This window comes from Amblyomma americanum, chromosome 1 (assembly GCF_052857255.1).
Source record: "Amblyomma americanum isolate KBUSLIRL-KWMA chromosome 1, ASM5285725v1, whole genome shotgun sequence".
Taxonomy (NCBI): Eukaryota; Metazoa; Arthropoda; class Arachnida; order Ixodida; family Ixodidae; genus Amblyomma; species Amblyomma americanum.
In genome coordinates this window covers 400,373,659-400,397,014 of record NC_135497.1, presented here as the reverse complement: position 1 = coordinate 400,397,014, position 23,356 = coordinate 400,373,659, and the positions used below count along the sequence as shown (strand labels likewise).

Here is a 23,356-nt window from a genome sequence, read left to right as displayed (position 1 = left end):
CATATCAGTGATGGTAACAGACGAAAGCACGGGATCTGTCGCCGAGGAGCAGGCAGCGTCGCTGGGAATGGGAGACCGAGACAAAGCATCGGCGTCCATGTGCTTACGGCCGGAACGGTAAATGACGCGAATGTCAAACTCTTGAAGGCGAAGAGCCCATCGAGCGAGGCGACCGGATGGATCTTTAATAAACGATAACCAGCAGAGCGCATGGTGGTCCGTGATGACGTAAAACCGGCAACCGTACAGATAGGGCCGGAATTTTGTTAGTGCCCATACAATAGCTAAACATTCCTTCTCCGTGACGGAATAGTTGGATTCAGCTTTGGTGAGCACGCGACTCGCATACGCATATATTTATTCTTCAAACCCATCTTTTCGCTGAGCCAAGACAACTCGGAGGCCAACGCCACTCGCATCCGTATGGACCTCGGTAGGTGCCGTTGGGTCATAGTGTCGGAGTATTGGCGGCGAAGTCAGAAGATGGCGCAGGGTAGTGAACGCTTCGTCGCACTCGGCCGACCAGCCCGACATGTCACTGTTTCCGCCAAGTAGCTTCGTCAGTGGCGCAATGATCGACGCGAAATTGCGTACGAAGCGCCGGAAATAGGAGCACAAACCTATGAAGCTTCGAAGTTGCTTGAGCGACAGAGGTTTAGGAAATTGCGCCACAGCACGGAGCTTGGCCGGGTCAGGGAGAATGCCTTCTTTGGAGACGATGTGCCCCAAGATGATCAACTTCCGAGCGGCGAGGTGGCACTTCTTGAGATTCAGCTGCAGGCCGGCCTCAGTCAGGCAAGTCAAAACCTGTCGTAAGCGTGCGAGGTGCGGGGTGAAATCGGCGTAAAAGAAAACAATGTCGTCCAAGTAGCAGAGGCATATCTGCCACTTGAACTTCCGCAAGATGTTATCCATCATCCTTTCGAATGTGGCGGGTGCGTTGCACAGACCGAATGGCATCACATAGAACTCGTAAAAGCTGTCGGGTGTAACAAATGCTGTCTTTTCTCTGTCAGGTGCAGCCATCGGTACTTGCCAGTAGCCGGAACGTAGGTCAAGGGAAGAGAAGTACTCAGCGCCTTGGAGGCAATCAAGAGCGTCTTCGATGCGGGGAAGAGGGTAATTGTCCTTGTGGGTAATTTTGTTGGGGCGGCGGTAGTCGACACAAAATCGGATTGAGCCATTTTTCTTCTTTACAAGTACCACCGGCGAAGACCATGGGCTGTGAGACGGACGGATGACACCACGGTGTAGCATGTCCTCAACTTGTTCACTAATCACGCGGCGCTCTGCTGTCGACACACGATATGGCCGCTGTCGAAAAGTCTGGTGAGAACCAGTCTCTATGCGATGAGCGACGGTGGAAGTCCGGCCTAGAGGAGTGTGGGCGACGTCGAAAGCGGAGCGAAACGTGTGCAGAAGGGCTGAGAGCTGCGTCCGGTGGGCAGAAGGAAGAGCGTCGTCGATGGCGGCTTGGAAAGCGGCGTCGGGCAATGAATCAGGTGCCGAATCGGAATGAAGAGCGTTGATGGAGGAACGGCGGGAGGTAACGGGGGCATCCAGGTCAGGGAGAATGTGGGCAGGTTGAATTGAACCAGGAGATTCGCCCCGTAGCAGGGTAAGCGGGCAAGAAGATGGATTGTTGATAAGCATCTTCGTGAGACCTCCGTGAACATCGAGACCAGCAGACGGCAGCAGTAGGTTTTTGCGGTGGACAAAGGAAGAAGACGGCGTAAATAAAACGGTGACGGCCGGCGTGGCAGGGCACGAGAGGGATACAAGCGCTGAGGCCTCCGGAGCGATATGGACGTCTTCAGTGACGGTGACCTTCTGCGGACACACGAAAAGGAGGTCGTCGGCCAGTTCGTCGCAAAATGCAGAAAATTCTACCTCAGCGCGGGCGAAATCGATCACGGCGTTACTTTTTGACAGGAAGTCCCACCCGAAAATCACGTCGTGGGAACAAGACGGCAAGACCAAGAATTCGACACTGTACAAAATGTCAGCGATGACAACCAGCGCTGTGTATGTGGCCAAAGGTGCGATCCGCTCTTCGATTACAGTGCGAAGCGACAAGCCAGAAAATGGCGTCGTCACTTTCCGTAGGCGACGGCACAGTCTCTCATCAATCACTGACACAGCAGCACCCGTGTCGACAAGCGCGGACACAGACAGACCGTCGACAGACACCACTAGAATGTTCGTGGGAGAAGGATGAGGCCTTGAACTGTTCGAAAAGCACGCAGTTATTGCCTCTGGAACTGCGGAACTTAGTTTCCCTCGTCAGCGAACGTAGGGCGACGGCGCATAGGCGACAGTGAACGGCGACGTGGGGGCGGGGATCGACGGGTCGTATACGGACGCTGGTCGCTGGCATGAGATTCCGGAAGTGGAGCAGCCCGAAACAGCTGGGGTGAGCAGGCAGAAGGCGCAAACGCTGGAGGGCCGACCATACGGCGACGACAGTGGCGTGCCACGTGGCCGGCGAAACCGCACGAAAAGCATATAGGCCGATTGTCCGGTGTGCGCCAAGGGTTTTAATGTGGCGAAGAGGGAGGATGAAGAGGGGCCGCTGGTGGGACCGGTGCCGGACGCAGGACAGGCGAACTGGGTGAAAACGCCACAGGCCGGGGCTGCGCAACCCCGTCTGCGTACGTCAAGGACGCCGCCACAGGAGTGGAGGGGCTATAATGTGTCGCGGCTTCAGTGTACGACAAAGGAGGGACGGAATAAACTTCAGACAGGGCAGGAAGAGCCCCGGCGACTTGTTCTCGGATGACGCGCTGAAGCGAAAACCCAAGAGGAGAGGGAGCGTCAGGACTCGGGTGGATGAGAGAGCTGACGAGCAACTTCTTCGCGAACAAACTGCTTTATCTGAGGTAACAGCGTCGAGTGGTCTGAGTCAGACGTCAAAGCCCCCAGAGGCTCCGGGTTCGAGAGTGGAGAGCGAGTGAGAAGACGGCGCTTGCGTAGTTCGTCGTAGCTTTGGCATCGGGCAATGACGTTGACGACGGTTGCTGGATTTTTGGCCAGAAGCATCTGAAACGCGTCGTCGTCGATGCCCTTCAGGATGTGATCGATCTTGGCGCGCTCCGGCATCGAAGAATCCACACGGCTACACTGGTCCACCAGATCCTCAATGTAGCTGGTGAAATTTTCACCAGGCAGCTGAGCCCGAGCACGTAGGAGTTGCTCGGCGCGCAACTTGCGCACCGCGGACCGGCCGAAGACGTCGGCGAAATTCTGCTTGAATGCGGACCACGATGTGATGCCAGCCTCGTGGTTGCGGTACCACAGATTCGCAACGTCCGTAAGATAGAAGATAACGTTGTTCAGTTTGAGGGCATCGTCCCATTTGTTATGGGTGCTTACCCGCTCGTACGAGGTTAACCAGTCCTCGACGTCATGGTCCCCGGTTCCGCTGAATACAGCAGAATCGCGCTGGCTCAAAGCTCCAGCGCAGACGACGGTCGGCGGCAGGGCGGCAGAAGTGGGGCTAGAATCTTTGGGCATGGTGATGACCGGAAGCGTACGACTTCGAAGCTGCAGGGTGTCAGCAAATCCGTACCTCCACCAAGTGAAAGGGGGTTTGTACACAAATAAGTCAGGGGAAAGAGTTCACGGCGGGCGACACAAAACGACGAGCAGGACAGCGAGCAGCGCCGACGGCAAGTCCAAAAAAAACCAGGCGGCGAAACTTCGTCTTTCACCGGCACCTCGTCTCCATCCGCGCTTGGTCAATGATCTGCCTACGCGGCATCAGGCGCGGCCGTCATGGTTCGCTACAGTTTGTAGATGATCGCTGCAGATTTTGAGCACTAGTTTTGCTCATTCGGCAAAGGTTTCATTAGCAGTGGTGTCACGAATTCTGTAGAAGATGAGATTATTACGGCGCGATCGGTTGTCACCGTCATCAATGCGAGCACCCAATTCGGAGACGACGCCGGTTGTTTCAGTTCTGCCGTTCGTATTGTACCCAGGTACTCACAAAGAGGTATGAGAGCTTGATAATGTGTTTTTAAGTCAGTCATGAGCTTGCTTAAATCGTTTATTGTTTTGTCTTTTGTTATCAGCTGAGCCTTGAGTTCCTGTATTCCTTCAGCAAGTTTAGTTTGGCCTGCAGTAAGCTTCTGGAACTCTGTCAATACACCATCCAGGTTGGCAGGACCTGGGTTAGTCTCAAGGTTGCCATATAGGATTAGTAGCAAGTGTATGACGCGAAAACATTCGGCTGCAACCCCGACACAGCGCCGTGGGATCGGCAGCTGTACCAGAAAGTAATTGTTTGATTGTTTAGCAAAAAGAGAGTAAGTTTGATTTGCATGCATAGCGAGAGCGAACTGGTTTGAGGACTGTAGCGTGGCACAGTCATCGATCCTGCAGAGCTGCGTCTACGGCGGTTATTCTTTTAAAGCTCGCGAATATGTTGCCGTTGATGACGATGGTGGCTTCCAAGATATCCCGAGGAACGGGTGTTCCCCTTCCAAGGGCGGTGCTGACGGTAATGACAGCGATTTTTTTCTGGTACAGGAAAGGGTGCGATGTGGTCGTCCTGTGTCGGTAGAGGGAAACGGGGCCCGGCGATGCATCCGATGACGCACACTTAAGGGCAGGAAGCAGTGGGCTTGCGATAATTCCAGAGATCATCCCTGCTGAAGCCAGGGCCAATCTTGGACAATTCCGCCGCTGCCAAGCAGTTGTTACGACACAATTTCTATCACACCGCTGCCTCCAGTTGTTATGACACGACTACTGTCCCACCACTGGCCACCACAGATTAGCTGCGCTAAATAGAGCAAATGCTAAGTACTGCTGATTGGCAACATTAAGGTTTAAAAAATTTCAGCGGAGCTTGTAAAATTCGACACTGCCCTTTTAATGTGGCTACATGAGGCTACATGAGGTAATGTGGCTATATGAGGAAATTCAGTGGAAAATGGAAAGCCGCAGCGTAGCAGAGGCCCTACATGAAGCCGAGCTTATGCGAAAAGTTTCGAACACTTCCCTGCGATTGGTAGCCAGCAGAAAACAAACCGGGAATATTCAAACCTGCAGCGCCGGCGCTAAAAACTTTATTGATTTTTTGAGGAAAGAAAAGGCGCAGTAACTGTCTCACTTCTCCGTGGGCACCTCAACCGCGCCGTACAGAGCAGCTTCACAACGGCACCTCTTTCTCTCTTTTTTCACTCCCCCTTCCTCCCCTTCCCACACGGCGCGGCTGAGGTGTCCATCGAGAAGTGAGCGAGCGAAAAACTTCGGGATCACTGCAGGGAATACATTGCAGAAATCATTAGCGTTTGCCGCGATGTTCGTGGCCCCTAGTCGACGCCTTTGTACACCTACTTAGCCACTCCGTTAAGATCCGACCGTTACTCTTCATTCTCCGATGTTACCACTCGACGGTGTGTACTTTCTTGTTGCTGCACTCCGATTGGTTGCAGATGTGACGTCGTCAGAAGTATGAATGACTTCAAATGGTCTAAGTAATTAGTCCTCATAATTAAATCAATTACTTCGCATGGTCAATTTCCTTCAGTATTAGGGTCATCATTTATACTGTTTAATTAGGACCGTTTAAAGAGGCCCCTTAATAAGGATAATTATTTTTTCAATAATTTCAATGACCAATGACTAATGACTCTGACTCGATATTGTTTAATCATTTACTTTATATACTTCATACCACCCTCAAGATCATGACTGATGAAGTCACAACAGTCGACAAATTTTGCGGACACTATCGGTGCCGACAAAGCCCTCTCATGCTTTCGCATTAATAAACTTTATTAATATTAGTCATTCAGCTGGCCCCATGTGAGGCCTCATATGAGACCCCGACCCTGAAAAGGGGCCGGATCCTATTTAAGGGCTCCGCGGGTTTCCGCAAGTCTGTTGGCTGCTTCTGACCAGGCGGGTCTGTTGTTGTTGTTCTTCTCATACTATGGCACATGCCCACATATGGGGATTGGCCAAGAATTGGGGGGCACAGAGAGTTTTTCAGGTAAATAATTCCTGGACGAAATTAAAATGAATGGTAAGGACGGAATAGTAAACAAAAAGGAACAAAGAAATGAAACGGGAAATGCAGAACGCACGCAGGAGATCGAGACTGATGTTTATAGCCGATTAGTTAAATGATATGCTCCTCTAGGTCTCACGCCTCACGCGCGGTGTGTCGAAAATCATCGTCTCCCTCATCTCTCATCCGTTCGTTCTGCGCTCACAAACGCCTGGAGTCAGCAACGCTGCCTTCGTGGCCGTACAGTTGAGCCGGTATTGTCGAAATAGTAAGCATCAGCTGTGTTGCCAATGGCAGCTTTATGTTATGTATCCGCCAACGAGGGTGACAAAACGGCCAATGCGCACAAGGCGCCGTGAGGCTGGTGCCTAGAAAGCGAAGGCTACGGCGCGTCAAAGAACTACAGCAGCGATGGTGGCTTAGAACACTGACCGTTCGGAGAACAGACGCGGCTGACCGCGGCGGCACAAAGCACCAAAAGCGGTCAAGGAAGCCGAGCACACTGTCAAAAAAAAAAGCGGCTGATGGTGGAGGCTGCTCCAGCCACAGAAACAGCCAGGGGTACAGTGCACGCTTCCAAACTCTCAAAATAAAATGACAGTCGATTGGTGTAGTTAGACCCAAGAGCTAGCGCTATGCGGCCACTGTTCTGCACTGTAAGTCATCCACCTGCCGCCTACGTCACGTGACCTTTTGACGGCATCGCAACCTGCCAGGTGTACGCACACACATGTGTACGTACGTGCAGACATGCATGCATACGTACACGCGCACGTACATACACGCATACGTAAAGTCTTGGTCAGAAGTCAAGGCCACAGCGTTCCATCGCAGCGAAATGACTGTTCCAAGAATGCTCCCTGCAGCGGATCATTCAAAACAAAAGTCAAGCAGGAAGCTTCACTACGCAAGAGGTAACCTTCTGCTTGCGTTTCAAGGTCACCTTGTCTTTAATAGTGCCGGAATGGCTCTGTTATGCGGCTGAAGCGAAAAGCCTTTCGCCTTACACGACTTTCGACCAAGACTGCACATGCATGCGTACGTACTATGCATGCAGGCCTACAGACATACATGCATGCATGCATGCATACACACACACATACATGCACACATACATACATACATACATACATACATACATGCATGCATGCATGCATGCACGCACGCACGCACGCACGCACGCACGCACGCACGCACGCACACACACACACACACACACACACACACACACACACACACACACACACACACACACACACACACACACACACACACACACACACACACACACACACACACACACACACACACACACACACACACACACACACACACACACACACACACACACACACACACACACACACACACACACACACACACACACACATACATACATACATACATACATACATACATACATACATACATACATACATACATACATACATACATACATACATACATACATACATACATACGAAGAAATCAAACAGTCACCGAAACCAAGCACCATACAATTTTTTAAATTGTGGTATTGATATATTGCAAACTGATAGTATTGAGTGATATTTTATCGCTCTAAAGATAATTGATTAAAAAGCAGAATAAAAAGTACCACATGCCGCCGCAATGATCCGTCCCACGACCTCCGAATATCATGTCCGGTGGTCTGCCAACTGAGCTGAAGGAGCGGCTTCTGATTTCGGGTGTATTTATGCTACGTGTCACCTAGCCTTGAGAGTGTTCATCAACGCCAATCTCATACATAGCGGCGGACATAGTACGTCCTGTATTACCTCGAACGTGATGGAACGGGAGGGTGGAAGCTGTGTGGGTACCCTCTTAGGCTACCTATGGCATCATGACTGCCAGTACTGAGGTCCCCCTTAAGCTATCGACCAGACAAGGGAAGGGAAAAGCAGAGGGACTCGTTGTGACACACATACGAAGGAAGCGCACAGTCACCGAAAGCAAGTCTTGATTCCATAGGTAGCATAAGATCGTCCTCGCAGTTTTCGCTCTCAGTGTTAGATGACGTTCTACGTCACACTCGCGGTATTACAGGACGTTCTATGTCCACCGCTATGGACGAGGGTGGCACTGGTGAGCACTCTCAAGGTTCGCTTACACACAAAAACATAAATACCCACGAAAGCAGAAGATAAGGACAGCCGCCGCCGTAGCCAAGTTGGTAGAGCACGGGACCCGAAATTCGGAGGTCAGGGTTTCGGATCCAACCAGCGTCATATGCTTGTTTCTTCTGCTTTCTAATCAATTATCTTTACTGGTAAAACAGTCACACTATTAGCTAACCACTGATAAACATAAACATCAACAATTAAAACGAAATACGAACATTATTTTATGCTCTTTAGTTTCGCTAACTGTTGGCTTCCTTCACATGTGCGTCATAACGAGCCCCTAATTTCTTCCTTCCCTTGTCTCTCTCTCTCTCCCTCACACACACACACACACACACACACACACACACACACACACACACACACACACACACACACACACACACACACACACACACACACACACACACACACACACACACACACACACACACACACACACACACACACACACACACACACACACACACACACACACACACACACACACACACACACACCTGGGCAGGTTGCCCACAACCCGGTGGTCAAATGGGCACCCAGGCACAACGCAGGCTTCATATGAACAAGCAAACCCACAACGCCTATATGCGGGATGTGGCCACGATAGGCGTTCTAGCGCACCAAAAAGCGGCCGATCACCGCAGCACGTAGCAGCTTGGTTTTAATTGGTGTTGTTGATAACGGTACAATAACAGTATAAACTATTTTATTGCTGAAAGATAACTTATGTTAAAGTACAAGCAGCAACAGCCCCCAGTCGATACCTCTGTGTGGAAAGCGCCACCTCAGCCGACCTAGTAGGTGCTGTGCCCCTTTCCAACAGTGCATTTTAAGCGTACACTTACTCTCGACGACAAAATACGACTACAGTTTTCTTTCTTTTTCACATTCCGGCTCAACTACACTAACGGCATCGCAACCTGCCAAGCAGTGTTGTAGTTGTTACCAACAAAAAGTAACTAAATACGTTGCTCGTTATGCTAAGAAAAAAGGAACGCGTTACCGCCCTAAGTTACCTACAGAAAAGTAACGCGTTACCGTTACCGAAAAAAATTACCGCACCTTACTTTGCCGTTACTTCATGGCCGTACATTTTAATAAGTGCGTCTTCGCTTTAACAACTCACGATAACACTTTCATAAAGCTCATATTTCACTTAAAACTTCTAGCCCAAACAACGATTTTACTCGAAATCCTGATTTAGCATGAATACCTTGCACAAATGTGCAGGAGCTTAGCAATATTATAGTAGCCTAAGTTGCCTGTAGAGTTACATGCGATGGCTTCCAACTCTGTGGCACATGGTGAAGCCATTTTCTGAATGTGGCATTAAGCACAAGATGGCAGTTCATCATCAATTCTAATTTCATAAAGACAACATCGCTGAACTCTCAACAAATTTACAGTAATTCTAAAAAATGTGATGCTCCAAAATGCTCAGCATGATTCCACTCTTTAGAGAGTTGTGTGTATGAGTGGTTTGCATAGTGGAGGTAGGTGAAGGCAAGTGTGTGAATGCGTGTTCGTGCACGAGTTTCATGCTTTATGGGTATTCTGTCGTTTTTTTTTTTTAGTTGGGTGTATCGTCAAGAGCAGGTGCTTTCTGGCATGCATACGAGCCGCAACAGAGGTCGTCAAGAGCACCTGTTTATTTGTGACATCAATTTAGATGCTCTGCGCTTTATTTTTCAAAATAAAGAACGCGACGCGTCACGTTACCGAAAAATGTTGAAGTAAGTACGTACGTTACCCGTTACAGTTCCCAAATGGTAACGAGTACGTTACTAAGTTACCGAAAAAAGTAACGCGTTACCGGTAACGCCATTACTTCTAGCGTTACCGCCAACACTGCTGCCAGGTGTATGCAAACACATGCTGTGCTCCTTTCCAAGAAAACACGGGAACATTTGTGGTTTCCTGCTTCAAACTGCGCTCTTTATTGTGGGTTGGAGATGGCCACCGATCCGGGTTACTTTTCTGTATCCCAAAATACACTGATTCTTTTTCTTTTCGTCTTCTTTTTTCAGAAGGCTTCTGCGCTTAAAGCCGAGTAAAGATAGCCCACCTGTTGCAGCGCAGTATCTGCCTATCATTGTCTTGTTAAGCCAAGACAGGTTCTGAAGCTGTTAAGCATAGAGAAACTTACGTAAAGAGCGGATACTCGAGTCGTTTCGCGGCCGAGAAAAAAAGGGTCTGACCACCCGCCAGGCGGCCTATGTTTCCACTCTACGTCAAAGGTCGACAGCTTATCACACGTCCACCGGGTTGCATCCAAGCGTTCCATTTCCATGTGGTGCTGCGCCGGTCATGGGCCGCCGGTTACGCCCACCTCACCGCGCTTTCCAACGCGTCGCCTCGTTTTTCCGGTAAGTTGTTTCCTTCGGCCTGCAGGATTAATTTTGATGTTTCTTGAGCTAAGAACATTGTAGCAAGTGGCTTGTGATGCTGCGTGAACGTATTTTGCACGTGTAGCGTATAGTATGCCTTGAGCCATCCGTTTGTTCTTGTACTGTTTTTGCCGGAATAGCATGTGAATTACTCCGAAAGCGTAATTTTCCAGAAGTCACTCGCGACACGTCCGGTTTAGAACAGAATTTATCGATGGCTCACCCGTACCGTAACACAAACCTTTTACATGGCGTGGGTCGAACAGTGTAATGCACATTTGGTATCGACCACGTGAAAATACCTTTGTCACACGGGAAGCGGGCAGTTTTGATCGTGATTGGTCAGATCCTGATCGGGCCTCAATATCCCCCGATCGCGTTCGAGCCGCGTTTAGGAATAGTTGACTGCCATCGGAACATCGCAATCGAGCTGCCCGATTGCGTTTGAGCCGCGATGAGTAGTAGTTGACTGCCATCGGAATCGAGCTGCCCGATTGCGTTCGAAACCTACTATGTGCTTTTTAGGTGTCATATAGTGCTAGAAAACGAACAGCAAAAGAGAGAAACCCAAAATATAAACAAGAAAGGTTGTTTTAGAATGCAGTACAACAAATGGTAATACGTTTTATTCAGGCATAATTTCTCATATCTGTGTCAATACTGCTGACATGATGTGTTTCAAAGAATTTCAGGTGATCGGCATTGATAGGTACGTTTTTTAGCGATAATATCAAAGTAAAATATTTTTTCTGGAATAAGTAATATACAAGGATTTTTTTTCTGCCAACTTGGCAAATTGTGTTGGGTGTTTCGGACCTACTTAGTGTCACCTGTTGCACTAGGGCTGTTCTTACTCCCGATCCTTGGACAACTATATCAGCGATCATTTTCCATCGCGATTGAAAGTCGGATCCCGGTCGAGGGCTCGACCACAACCGAAAGTGCCCATGTGGAGGGGTATAAGAAAATCGTTGGGGATACTTCGATCTACGCAATCTTTACCACAGTGTGCGACCACTGTAAAATGAAAGCTTATCACTGGTCCGTACCGCACATAGGTGCGGTCTGGAAGAAAACCATAGAGAGGACCATTGTCAACAGTCACTGCTTTATAGACAAAATATCAGTTTACGTCAGCTCGCTTCCGCAAGGGATTGAAGCGAGTTAGGCAGAATGTTTCATGAACGATATGTTAACACGCTTGTCTGCAAGCATATTATGAATAACTGTCATCAGCGAGTTTATTTTTCTTTTCTATCTTTTTTTGCTGCGATATGTTTCCCTTAGCAGTTTGATGACTGCAGCAATCTTTATAGTCTGTACACAAGCCCACACTAATATGCCACGGAGAGGATTAAATTACAGGAGTTACTGCTGCGTTTCATGATGTGGCAACAACGGGCGAAGACAAACGAAGCCGGGGACGAAGTTCTTCCGCATTCCTCGTGACAGCAGGTGATTGACGCCTTATCTGTGTACTTTAATGAAAATATAAAACAGTGCTGCCAATCTCTTGTTAGAACTGGCTACTATGCGCATGTTTTTTTTTTAGTCAGCCAGTGAAGCGAATAATTACAGGTTATACAGCGTCATAATTATTTCAGGTCGAAGGCTTGGATCGAGTGTGCCAAGGGGGGCGACATGTTAGAATAGTCGTCGACCAAGCTGTATACGCCACGTACCTCATCTGCGAGGACCATTTCACCGCAGATGACTTCATGGACTTCGGGATGACTTCGCTGAAGAAGACGGCTATTCCTACTGTTCAGCCTACAGGATACTGGGATTGTCTGCTCGCTCAAAGTGGATTTTTTTTTTGCGTTGTGTCTACGCCTTCACCAAAAAATCGCAATAATCGCCTTTTACGAAGAGTGCAAGCTTACTATTGCGTTACTATGATGAATTGAATATGCTGTGCTTGTATTTCTGAACAGCCTATGAACCTATCGCTCAAGGCTGCTGATGTGCAAGGTTCGAGCATGCTATTATATACGTGCCTTTTTAACCCCTTCCTTGTACCTAGTTGTTCACAACTCCTGGTGTGTTGTTCGCACAGGTGATGTTTTAGATGGCAAACCCGCCGAGCGTATGTGCAATATTTTTTTGTTCGTGACATGGTGCCACCGGCTTTACCATAACATTTTTTGTTGCTCTTTGTATAATGATGTATTTTATAAAATGTGTGTGACCGAGTATTTTTTTTCTGTACAGTTCATATTGTAAGCAAGAAAAAATAAACTCTATTTGAAGCCACTCCCGTTCTACGTCTGCAACTGAAAGAGGCGGCTCAATGACGGGGAATAAAAATAAAGTACAAACAGCTCTGGCTGCAATATTCCAACCCGCATGAACTAATTCAGCTTGCGTAGGTTCTCCGGGAAGCTTGGTGGTATTTCCAATAAATTTCTACGATCCGAGCGTTTATTACGTCTATATGTATGGCATGCTTAGAAATGACATAATAAAGCAAGCTTGTGCTCCACTTAGACGATGTAGTTGAATATTTTAATAGCCAAAGGTAAATCAGAATCGAAAGAATTGCTATCGAAACAAAAACAAACAGAGCTGAAGCACACGCCCAAAATCTCTGAGGACGAAATTAGCGGTCTGACCACCGGCCCGGGGCGCTGGCGGCAGTGTAGTAGCTCGGCCGCAGGGCCCTACGGGAGTGTCCGCTCTTTACGTAAGTATGTTTCTCTATGTGTTAAGTGTCTGTGACCCGACGGGCAGACCATCAACGACATTCGGGCAGGTTTATGGGCTCCCACATGCTCACCGGCATGCTGCGTACGCGCAGGGCGTGGCCTTGAAGAGATGACGTCTGTGCTTGGTGCCAATTTCTGGGAAAGTGTTGATTTTGAGAGAAAATGAGCATGCTGGGAAGCTTCTGTTAAAACGTCCAAAGGCGGACTATTTGTGTCGATCTCGTTTAAGTAAGCGAGCCCGTTTGCGCGTCAGCCAATTATGTATTTCTGAATACTTTCAAAGGAAAACAATGTATTCAGACAGGCCCCGCCATTGCTTGACCCCGGCACTTGTCGAGAGCAACGAGAAGACGGCCGCTGGTCCTCGCGCAGGCTGTTTGGAAGAAATCAGTAAGTAAGGCTTGAGAGATGACTCTGATCCTCGCTCTCTAGAATGCCTACAGTACGAATAGAATCCAGTACACTAAGCTCAAAATCACATTGTAGAAATGACTACGCAACGTGAGTACTTCGTGCAGGTGCCGATAAAACCACCGCAGTTATATACTGCGTTTCCAACGAAGACTGAAATTGAGGGGCACTCAATGACAGTTACAAGAGTTCGGTACACAGCACTCCTGCAGCACGCGCTGCTATCACGATTTATTTTGGCGTACGTCAGTTATATTTGACTTTAATGATAATTTGATACATCGTCCGTTTACTTGCAGAGAATTGATTCCAGGTTGTGTACACACAAACCCACTGAACTTTTTCGCGCCATTGAACTCGTTTTCTTCTCGATTAAATAGTATTAAATGCAGCCATCGGTGTATTGCACGCCCTCCTAAGCTCATTAAAGCATCTCTAGTCGAACAGTAAGAAAGCGATTTGCAAGTTTTATTGCATATTTCCTCAAAGAGGAACCGTTAATCTGTCTTGCGCTCGTCGGGTTGTCTTGGCTTAACATCTTGCCCAGCTGGTTAATCGGGTATGTGCAAGAGAGCCTTCCGATATCGAACGCTAAAGAAAAAACAGTCATCGATTTTGCCGACGGCGTCTATTTAGCTCCGAAGGGGTGCAAAATGACAAAATTTTGCCTTATGCAGCCATTATTCCTAAAGTTATGAAAATAAACATTCACTTTAGTACCCTTTGCGTAATTACATTAGCCTTTCTTGAGGCGTATGTTCTGAACGGCCGCACTGTTTTTATTAGAGGACAACACCTACGACAGTCCTAAGGGAGGAATATCGAGGTACGCAAAGCCACCGAAGTGTGCTCTTCGCTGCTAGGAAAACTCGATACCCATTGTCTGGAAGGGCACTACCGCTATCAAGGCATCATCGCATTGGGGGGGCAGGGCATTCAGTCGCCGGCCTTAATGACCCCCCCCCCCCCCCTCACCCGCGAGAGCTCATCCTTCCCCAGCGGAAAAAAGTCGTCGGCCCTTTGCGACCCTGACGAGGGCGTGGGCGGTCCCACTACCCCTTTGGCCCCCTGGACAGCGTACAGCGCGCGACGCGCTGACATTCATCTGCCGCCTCTCGACTCCCCGCGAGGATGGCAGCTCCCGTCCTGGCGGAAGAGGCAAACGAGCCACTGGCGCAGTACACTTCTAACAGCTGCGCTCGCCATCCATGAATGCATGCAAAGTCCAAAAGGAAACAGCTGTTTACAACCTCTGAAAAACGCAAAGTGAAGGTTAACCTTTTACTATGAAATGAGGCAAAATATCACACGTAGCATATCTCATGTCCCGCCCTCGGAAGTGTGAAATACGAAGTACCCAAACATATGACGGCACTTTTCATCCTCGAAGCTTGGCCAGCCCCGGATGTAAGTACGCTGATGGGTTTGACATCTAGCTGTGTTCTCTAAATGGTGTCACACTCATCTACTTGGCGCCACTGAGGCACCCAAACCAACGCGAAGGAATTTCGCCACACTCCCTGGCGGCGAGTGGTGACACGTGTGTTCCCTCTAGTAGTACTTGAAAGTGTACGTTATGAGCTGTACGCAGACACCGGTTAGATGCTGACGCAATGTGCACACGTGTGTGGAATATTTACTCACGCCATCGTACCGGACAAGCAGCAGCAACAGCCCGGAAAAGACCCGTCCTATGACCAGAGCGGCCGAATGCGCCTTCGAAAGCGATGCGCCGCCAGCCCCGCGGCTGTTGTGGAGGTCGGCCAAGCGAACGCCATCGTCAGCAGGGGCGCTTCTGCCGACACGGAGATGCGAGGAGCGCGAAACGGACTTTTTGCGCTCGAATAGGCGACGGGCCACGCCTCGGTCGGCGGCTGCAGAAAGTTTAGAGACGATTCAAGCATCCGCGCTCCAACACAGAATCCGTTCAAGAGAATTGTGTTTGCCGACGGTATTTTCTCTGTTACAATAAACGTACTTCTCACTGAGGTGCAGTTCATGAAAAAGAAAATTAAATAAGTGGGTCATGCAATTTATTTCACATGCAGCCTTTCTTCTTATATCGGAGTCTGCGTAGAAGAAAAAAATTACTTTACAATTACACATTCGTAGAAACACGAATGATGGCCGCTAGCAGCTTGTACTTCGTGATTTTTCGAATTATTTTGCGCCTTAGATTTTTCTTATTAAAGATTTAGCAAGCTCATCTGGCGCGCTTTCATACTACGGCAGCCAGATCAACATGTGGGTCCTGAAGTTTGTAAAGAGACACTGATTGAGGACAAAGGGAAGTTGGCCTGCATCGACAAGCTGCGTCATTGCAACGACAAAGGAGCCACTACCATCGAAAACGGAGCTTTTCGTAAACCAAACACAGTTGGCGCCATCACCGGCCAGTATCGCAAGTGTGGTGCGTCGATATCTTATATTCTGGCCGTATCCCAGATGCTATGCTACACAGCCATTCGCTTCAATGCCGGACCAACCAGCCCTTCCCGATGTGCACGTCACTTGTATAAAACGTGGTAAAATACTTAAATTCAATTTTCTCCGCTGTAATTTGTGCTGCCGCAGAAAAGTTAACATGCCCAGAATGAGCCGCAGAATCAATTATCACCGAGAACCGTAATTTCACAGTGTTATCACCAGTGTCCCTTTAATGAGTGATGTGCACTCGGCCCGACCGTAGCTAAGGATCATGACATTTTTCACGGGCAGCTTGGAGCTCGCGACGCCGCACCTCGGGTGTTGCAGGCGGCTGACGCTTGATCTCTGCTCGTTGCTCCGGCCGCGAACGCACGCGCGGATGCGACAGCCCTTGCTGCGCTTGCGAGCTGCGGCTGCTAGTCTACGCACGGCGTCCTTTGCCCGAGCTTCTAAGCGATGTTGTTCCTCCATGCGACTGAGACGAGCTTAATTCACATGGCTACTGCGGGACTGGCAGCAAAACGTCAGCGCTCCTCATGGAAAATGAAGTTTCACAAGCCAATAGCAGCGCCATAACACGCAGCCCTGCGACCGAAGGAAGCAACATTGAGGAGACCCCACTGCAACGTTTAGTCATATTACGGATCGTGAAACCAGCAGCCCTCATCCGCATGCAGAGCTGCATCCTTCTGCCTGAAGTAGCGCGTCTGCTTTTTGCTAGTTGTAAGGAAAAACGGTTTCAGGCTGTTCAGGCTATGAAGGACGTCGTATTGGAGGCCTCTGGATTATTTTGACGCCCTGAGGTTCTTTAACGTGCACTGGCATCGCACATTGCACTGGCCTATAGCATTTCACCTCCATCGAAATTCGACCGCCGTGGGCGGAATCGAACTTGCGCCTTTCGCGTCGGCAGCCGAGAGCCATCACCACTGAGCCACCGCTGAGGCTGCGTCCTAAGTAACGAATGGAACCAGAAGAAAGCTCACAGTGGGTGGCACGCCTAAACTGTGCCGCGAAAGAAGCAGTGAACAGAGCAGCCCATGAGTGCGACTAACCCTGTGAATCAGGTTGCCTTTCTCGTCGTGCACAATTCTTTCGTGGCACGTCCTGCACTTCGGCCGCACGCAACGTCAGGTGAGTCCGGGCTGCGGCGGCCGCGTATCGATGGAGGCAAAACACAAAATGACGCCCGTGTCCTGTGCGATAGTTTGATTCCCAGGTGGCCGAAATTTATCCAAAGCCTTCCACTACAGCCTTTCCTTCTCTCTTCCTGGTTTCAATCCCTAGTCCTTCGCATCTCTCACGGAGGGCCTGACGTGCCCTCCGAACGCTATAAGTCGACAGCAACAACTACGCATAGGCCTGGAACCCACGCCTTGAGATATAGCATTCTAAAGCGGGCATGAAAAGGGCGCTAGACCACTCGCTGGCTATCTTCAGGAATGTGGTGTGTTCCCAAGACGGGATAGAGCACTGCGTCTGTTCGCAGCGGCCAGCAAAAAAAAAACCAAAGGAAATGCCTCACCGTGGCGGTCGCTGCAAGGTCGGCTAAAGGCTCCGCTGGCATGGGTGCACATCCGTGCGAGAGCTTCCCACGACATCTGCGGTTCTTGTCCTGGAGCCAGGTGGTGCCGCACACCGTCAGCGCCGAGTGCCCCGTGGGTGGAATGGCTGAACCGGACAGAAGAGAGGTGCTGGGCGAGCTCGGTGACCGCGGACCGCTAGAATGAATGTGGAGCGCTGGTCGTGCTATGACATCCCCTGCCGTTGCTGAAGTCGGCTCCTCATTCAGCAACGGCCATCCATCCACGGTGCAGTCTGGAACCTCTTCCGTGGCGCCGAGGCTACTAGCCATGGAGTGATCGAACAGCTGAAGGCCCAGGCGTACAAGTTTGCCACGTCGCTCGACGAAAGATACTTTGGCCTGGACTGCGAGAGCGTGTACAACGAACTCCACGAGGCAATCTTTTTTGCCTTCTGCTCTCTTTTCCGAATGGCGCACGTGCAAGAACCAACGCTGGCAATAGCACGTGCAGGTGCACGCGACAAATTTTAAAAACCTAGGGCAGAAAAAAAAAGGAAAAATATAATGATGTCATGAAATTCGAAAACGTAAATCAAAAAGTGTCATCGCTAATGATTATTGGTCTGCTGATTATTAATTTTAATGCAGCGAGGGCAGCTCTTCCATTTGGCGCTGTGGCACAAGGTGCGTTTACTCAAGATGGGGCCGAATAGACGCTGTCGTAGCAAATTCAATAATAATAATAATAATAATAATAATAATAATAATAATAATAATAATAATAATAATAATAATAATAATAATAATAATAATAATAATAATAATAATAATAATAATAACTGGTTTTTGTGGAAAGGAAATGGCGCAGTATCTGTCATCGGCGGACACCTGAACCTCGCCGTAAGAGAAGGGATAAAGGAGGGAGTGAAATAAGAATGGAAGAAAGAGGTGCCGTATTGGAGGGCTCCGGAATAATATCAACCACCTGGGGATCTTTAACGTGCACTGACATCGCACAGCACACGGGCGCGGAAACTTTTTTCTTGAGGCGCTCACTAAAGTCATCCCCACCTAGTTAGTGTTCGTTGACTGGCGTACAATTCCCTCATCCGTTCGTTACTAGAATATGCTACAATCATCTGGGACACTTTCACGTTAATAAACATTCAAAAATTAGAGCGAATAAAGCATAAATGAGCTATATTTGTTTTTATCTCATATGGCCGTGCATCTGTAAGTGAGCTCGTGAGGCGAAGTGGGGTACTCCCAGTCTTTGAGCGCAATCGTGTTTGCCGATTAAAGTTTTTCTTCCAGCTTATAAAAGGTCATTATCAAGTTAATACTTCTAATTATTTTGCTTACTACTCAGGTAATAACACGCGACAAAGGCATGCACTAACAATAACCCCTTTGAACGCGCGAAATAACTGCTTTATATATTTTTTTTTCGAGGGCAATTACTGAATGGAACAAACTTAATAGCGAGACTGTTAATCGTAATTCTTTACTGATGTTTGAAAAGTTCCTGCAAATGTTATGAATTTCAGTGTGTGTGTATATGCTTGTATTTTGTTTTTGTTTTTTTCCACCCTGCTATGATCTGTACTAGATCGCAGTATCTATAAATAAATAACACTCGTTTTCTAAGCTTTCCTTCCTCAAGGAAGGCCAACACCAGGCCAGGGACAGACTCTACTCATTGTGTCACCGGTGGGTAACCGGCAGCACTGGGGATCGAAAGCCGCACCTCCCGCATGCACTTGTCATCGAAATGCGTCACTAACTACATGTGAGAAGTGAGCTTTTTCGGGATGCATACGAAGTGTGCGCCTATATTAACGCTTGAGCGTTAAAGACCTCGTTGTCTAGAAAATCTGGTGTCGCCGTTGTGAGCGAAAAATCACGAGCATGTCTCTGGCACGTGACCTATGTCACGTGAACAGGCGGCGTCACCACAACCTGCCCACTGGATAGTGAGCAAACTTAATTCCCACCAACCTGGGTCGCACAAGGCCCACCGCTGGGAGCACCTGCAGGCCAGTGGCGCATTGCTTAACTGCGGCACCACTGCGCCAGGGGTATGAGGACTCTCGGTGATCAATGAATGTAACATCGAGAATGACGAATACCGCATGTATGGGAATTAACCCACCAAGATATCGCGTCACATCTTTAAGGCGGAGCTGCCTATACTGCAGGTATGCAGCGGTATTTCTTTGAGGATAAACGCGATATCATATTTATTGTTGCCATTATTTGACTATATGGGCGTTAATTACGGCACCCTTGTCTTGTCCACCTTTCTTGTGAATGTGTCTTATTTTGCGCTAACGTTTGTGCATAGAACTATGCACCAACTAGCCCAGCAACAGTGTTACGCGAGTACCCTATAAAACACTGTAATGAGCAAGTAGTCACAGCTTGAAACTGCGCGTGTGCTAAAGCCACAGAAGTGCACTCGTCAGAGCAGCTGTCAAAAATTTTCCGAGTGTTCACACAACCAGCCTAGTGCGCCCCTTCTACCATGTGCACTTGCACGCCAATGTGGGTCATGTGATTCAATGAGACACGACCTCGTGAGCTCGCCCTCCTAGGCCCAGCTGGATAATGTTCTGATCGGCGGAGTTATCGGTAACGAGCTTCTCCAACAACGACGAAGACGAGGTTTAACCAGGCGAGTATTGCGAGTATTGCGAGTGTTGTTTTCAGGCTCGGCTACATATAAACTTCGCCCTCTCGTCCTTTTAGAGAGGGAAGCACTTCGCATGTGCCTCGGCCTTCCAAAATGTGTGGCTATCAATGTGCTGTACCTTGAAGCCCGCATTCCGTCTCTCTTATCACGACTTCAATTTTTAACTGTGCAAACTTACCTCAGGATCTATGAATCACATTTCCACCGTTCCCAAAGCATTTTCTGTTCTCAGCCGACCTCCTTTTTCGGTGTCCCCTGGTCTCGTTTCAATTCCCCTCAGGTAGTGTTTGTGCAAAGATTACTTCAGCCTTTAGATGTAAACAATTATGATATCCTTCCTGCGCTTCGGAATGGGCCCACTATCCACATTGTTTTCGACGACATATTCCCAAAAAATGCAAAACTTTTGCCACCGAGTATTCTATATGGTCTACTAGAAGATCATCTGAGGACCCTACCAACCGATATAGCAATAGCCACTGATGGATCGCAATGCAATGAAAAAGCAGGTGTGGGAATATTTTGCTCCCATTTAGACTGGTCCTTTTCTCTGCGCCTTCCAGATTTCACCCCTATTTTTCAAGCAGAGTTTCTAGCAGTTGTACTTGCTCTACGCAAGCTAGACCCTCTATTACAGCAGTTGCAGTAATTAATGATTCTTTATCTTTGTGTTCGTCCCTCGCTGCACAGGTTGACGGTCCCATTTTATCAACTTTCTTATCCCTACTTCCTCCGCATTTGAGCCTTGTTCATTTAGTATGGGTTCCCGGCCACAGCAGTGTGACAGTAAATGAGATTGCTGATAATCTCGCAAAGGCTTCCCTCAGCGGCCCCGTGTTGCGAATCATCCCGGCTACAGCCTACATTACAGCATCTAGATTTCGGCGACGTGCGTTTTTAAGCACGCAAGACACATCACTTTTAACATCGGCGGATTATGAGCACCTTAAATATTATTGGAACAGGAAAATTTGTTGCTCTCGGCAGCTTGAAGTATCACTGACGAGGCTACGCTGCCGCATCCCCCCTCTAAATTTCTATTTACACAAGTCGGGTTTGGCGCTCTCTCCCCTTTGTGCATTTTGCCGTGAGCCAGAATCCATTGAACATTTTTGGCTCTATTGTCGCCGATTCAACTCACTGAGAAAAAGGTTGCTGGAGGAGCCCTTGCAGCATCTTGGCCTTAGTTTGAGCAGTCCGCTCTTGCTATCATTTGGCGCCACCACATTTGGGTTCAGCCACAGATCTGTTTGCACAGCTGTTCAAACTTTCCTGATAGAATCTCACCGACTGCCTTGCTAAGTGTTTCAACCTTTTCTTTTCTATCAATTATTACATTTTGACTAAATCATTAATATTTATTCACTCTCTTTATTATTATTCTTAAAATTTTAAAATCAAAACACTCATCCCTTTTCTGTTCATGACGAAAAATTCACCGGTGTTATGCTCCCACGTGCTTTTCCTTTTTGTTAACTGAGTTCAGTTGAATAGCCACCCGATTCTTGGCCGATCCCCCAGTGTGGGTATGTGCCATCTTTTGATAGGCTAACAACAACAAAAACAACTACTTACCGCATGTGTTGAGACGTTTTTCTTCAGATAAACACTAGAGCCTAATTTCAGGCTTCACCCTGTCTGTCATTTTGTTAATGCCGACGCGCCCACGCTGGCATCCTCCAGGCCGGGTAGTAGTAATTTCCGACCTTCAAGAAGCTCGGTCGGAAACACGATCTGGAGGAAGTCAGATTAGATTTCGCATCAAAACCCGGCTGCCGCGGCCGGGGCTGACCGAGCACTCGGTGCAGATGCAGTGCAGGACTCAAGTAAAACGCGCTGTGCAAGATGAGAGACGAACACCTGATACAAGTTGTTCTGCACATAGCGTTGTTCTGTTCTTTCACTCCTTCCTTCCCTCTCTCTACAAACCAGAATGCCCACAGTGGAGAAGTAGCTACGGTTTTTCACGTGCTGTAGGCACGCCATTTTAATCCCGCTAACGACAGACATCCTGATCCCAATCTAGAGCAGTGGGAGGCAATTCTGCACAGGGAGGACTCCGACCAGCTACGAGGACTGATTCTCAGGCTCCGCGCTGCCGCGCAAGTCTCTGGGCTGCCGGGATAAACGGGCCACCCACGACACCGGGAGTTCCCGTGCATGCAATAAAGTTTTTAGTCAGTCATCCAGGAGTCGCTTACCGAACCTCATTAGACAGTCTAGTTCCCAGTCGAGCCTTATTCGCAGTTAACACCATGGTGCTGCTGTGAGGGTGTGTCATGCTGTGAGGGTGTAAGCCATTGTCCGCCTTATGCTGTGCGACTCTTGCTAATGCCACTGCTCTAAAAACTCCGAGACATGAGGTTAGCGAGACTGGCGAAGGTGTTTTGGCGTGTAAGTGAACAAGGTGATGCCACACAGAGGATCCGAACGCAAGTAACTTGGAAGGCGGCGATGCTAAGTACATGTTATGGTGTAAATATCCTAGGCTGTGGGAGGGCGTACAAGCATTATGAGGTGAGACCATGCGAGCCATGTGAATGGCTGAGTGTTTCAACCAGTATCCTTTGAATATACCTTTCTCGGTAAGGCCTTATAAGTAGGCAAAATGTAGTTTTGCTGACAATAAAAAAAATATGAGTGCATTCTTAGTAACATTAGCAAACAGGCCATTCTAGAGCATGCAAAATGTTGTTTTGGAGAACTAAAACATGGGTGTTTATTGCAAAATGGCAGACCCCTAATATAACCATCAGTGAAGGCATGTAACAAAACACTGAAGGCAAAGCCATAATGTAGGTAGTAAAAAGCTGAGGCTTAAGGGCAATGCCTTGGGGGATATCCAAGACTGCAGGAAAAGGCAGGATGCTTAAGGATTGGCAAGGGAAATCTGCCGACGGCTGGCTTGGATCCAGTTTAGAGCTATTGGATACAAGTTAAAGCACGACAAAAAAAGCCATACATAAATAAGCGAATCACATGCTTTTTCAAAGCCAAGAAGAAAAGCATCGAGTTGGATATTGCAGTCAAGGTGCATGTCATG

General features: G+C 48.5%; 1 protein-coding gene across 1 annotated transcript; it reads right to left on the bottom strand.

Moving 5' to 3' along the window:
* Window positions 1-15,360: 15,360 nt before the first annotated feature.
* Window positions 15,361-18,003, bottom strand: LOC144123763 (uncharacterized). Its single transcript, XM_077656524.1, has 2 exons — window positions 17,622-18,003; window positions 15,361-15,543 (listed from the first exon to the last, which is right to left on the bottom strand). The coding sequence occupies exons 1-2, from the start codon at window positions 17,949-17,951 to the stop codon at window positions 15,361-15,363; spliced, it is 513 nt and encodes a 170-aa protein (XP_077512650.1). The 5' UTR covers window positions 17,952-18,003.
* Window positions 18,004-23,356: the final 5,353 nt, after the last annotated feature.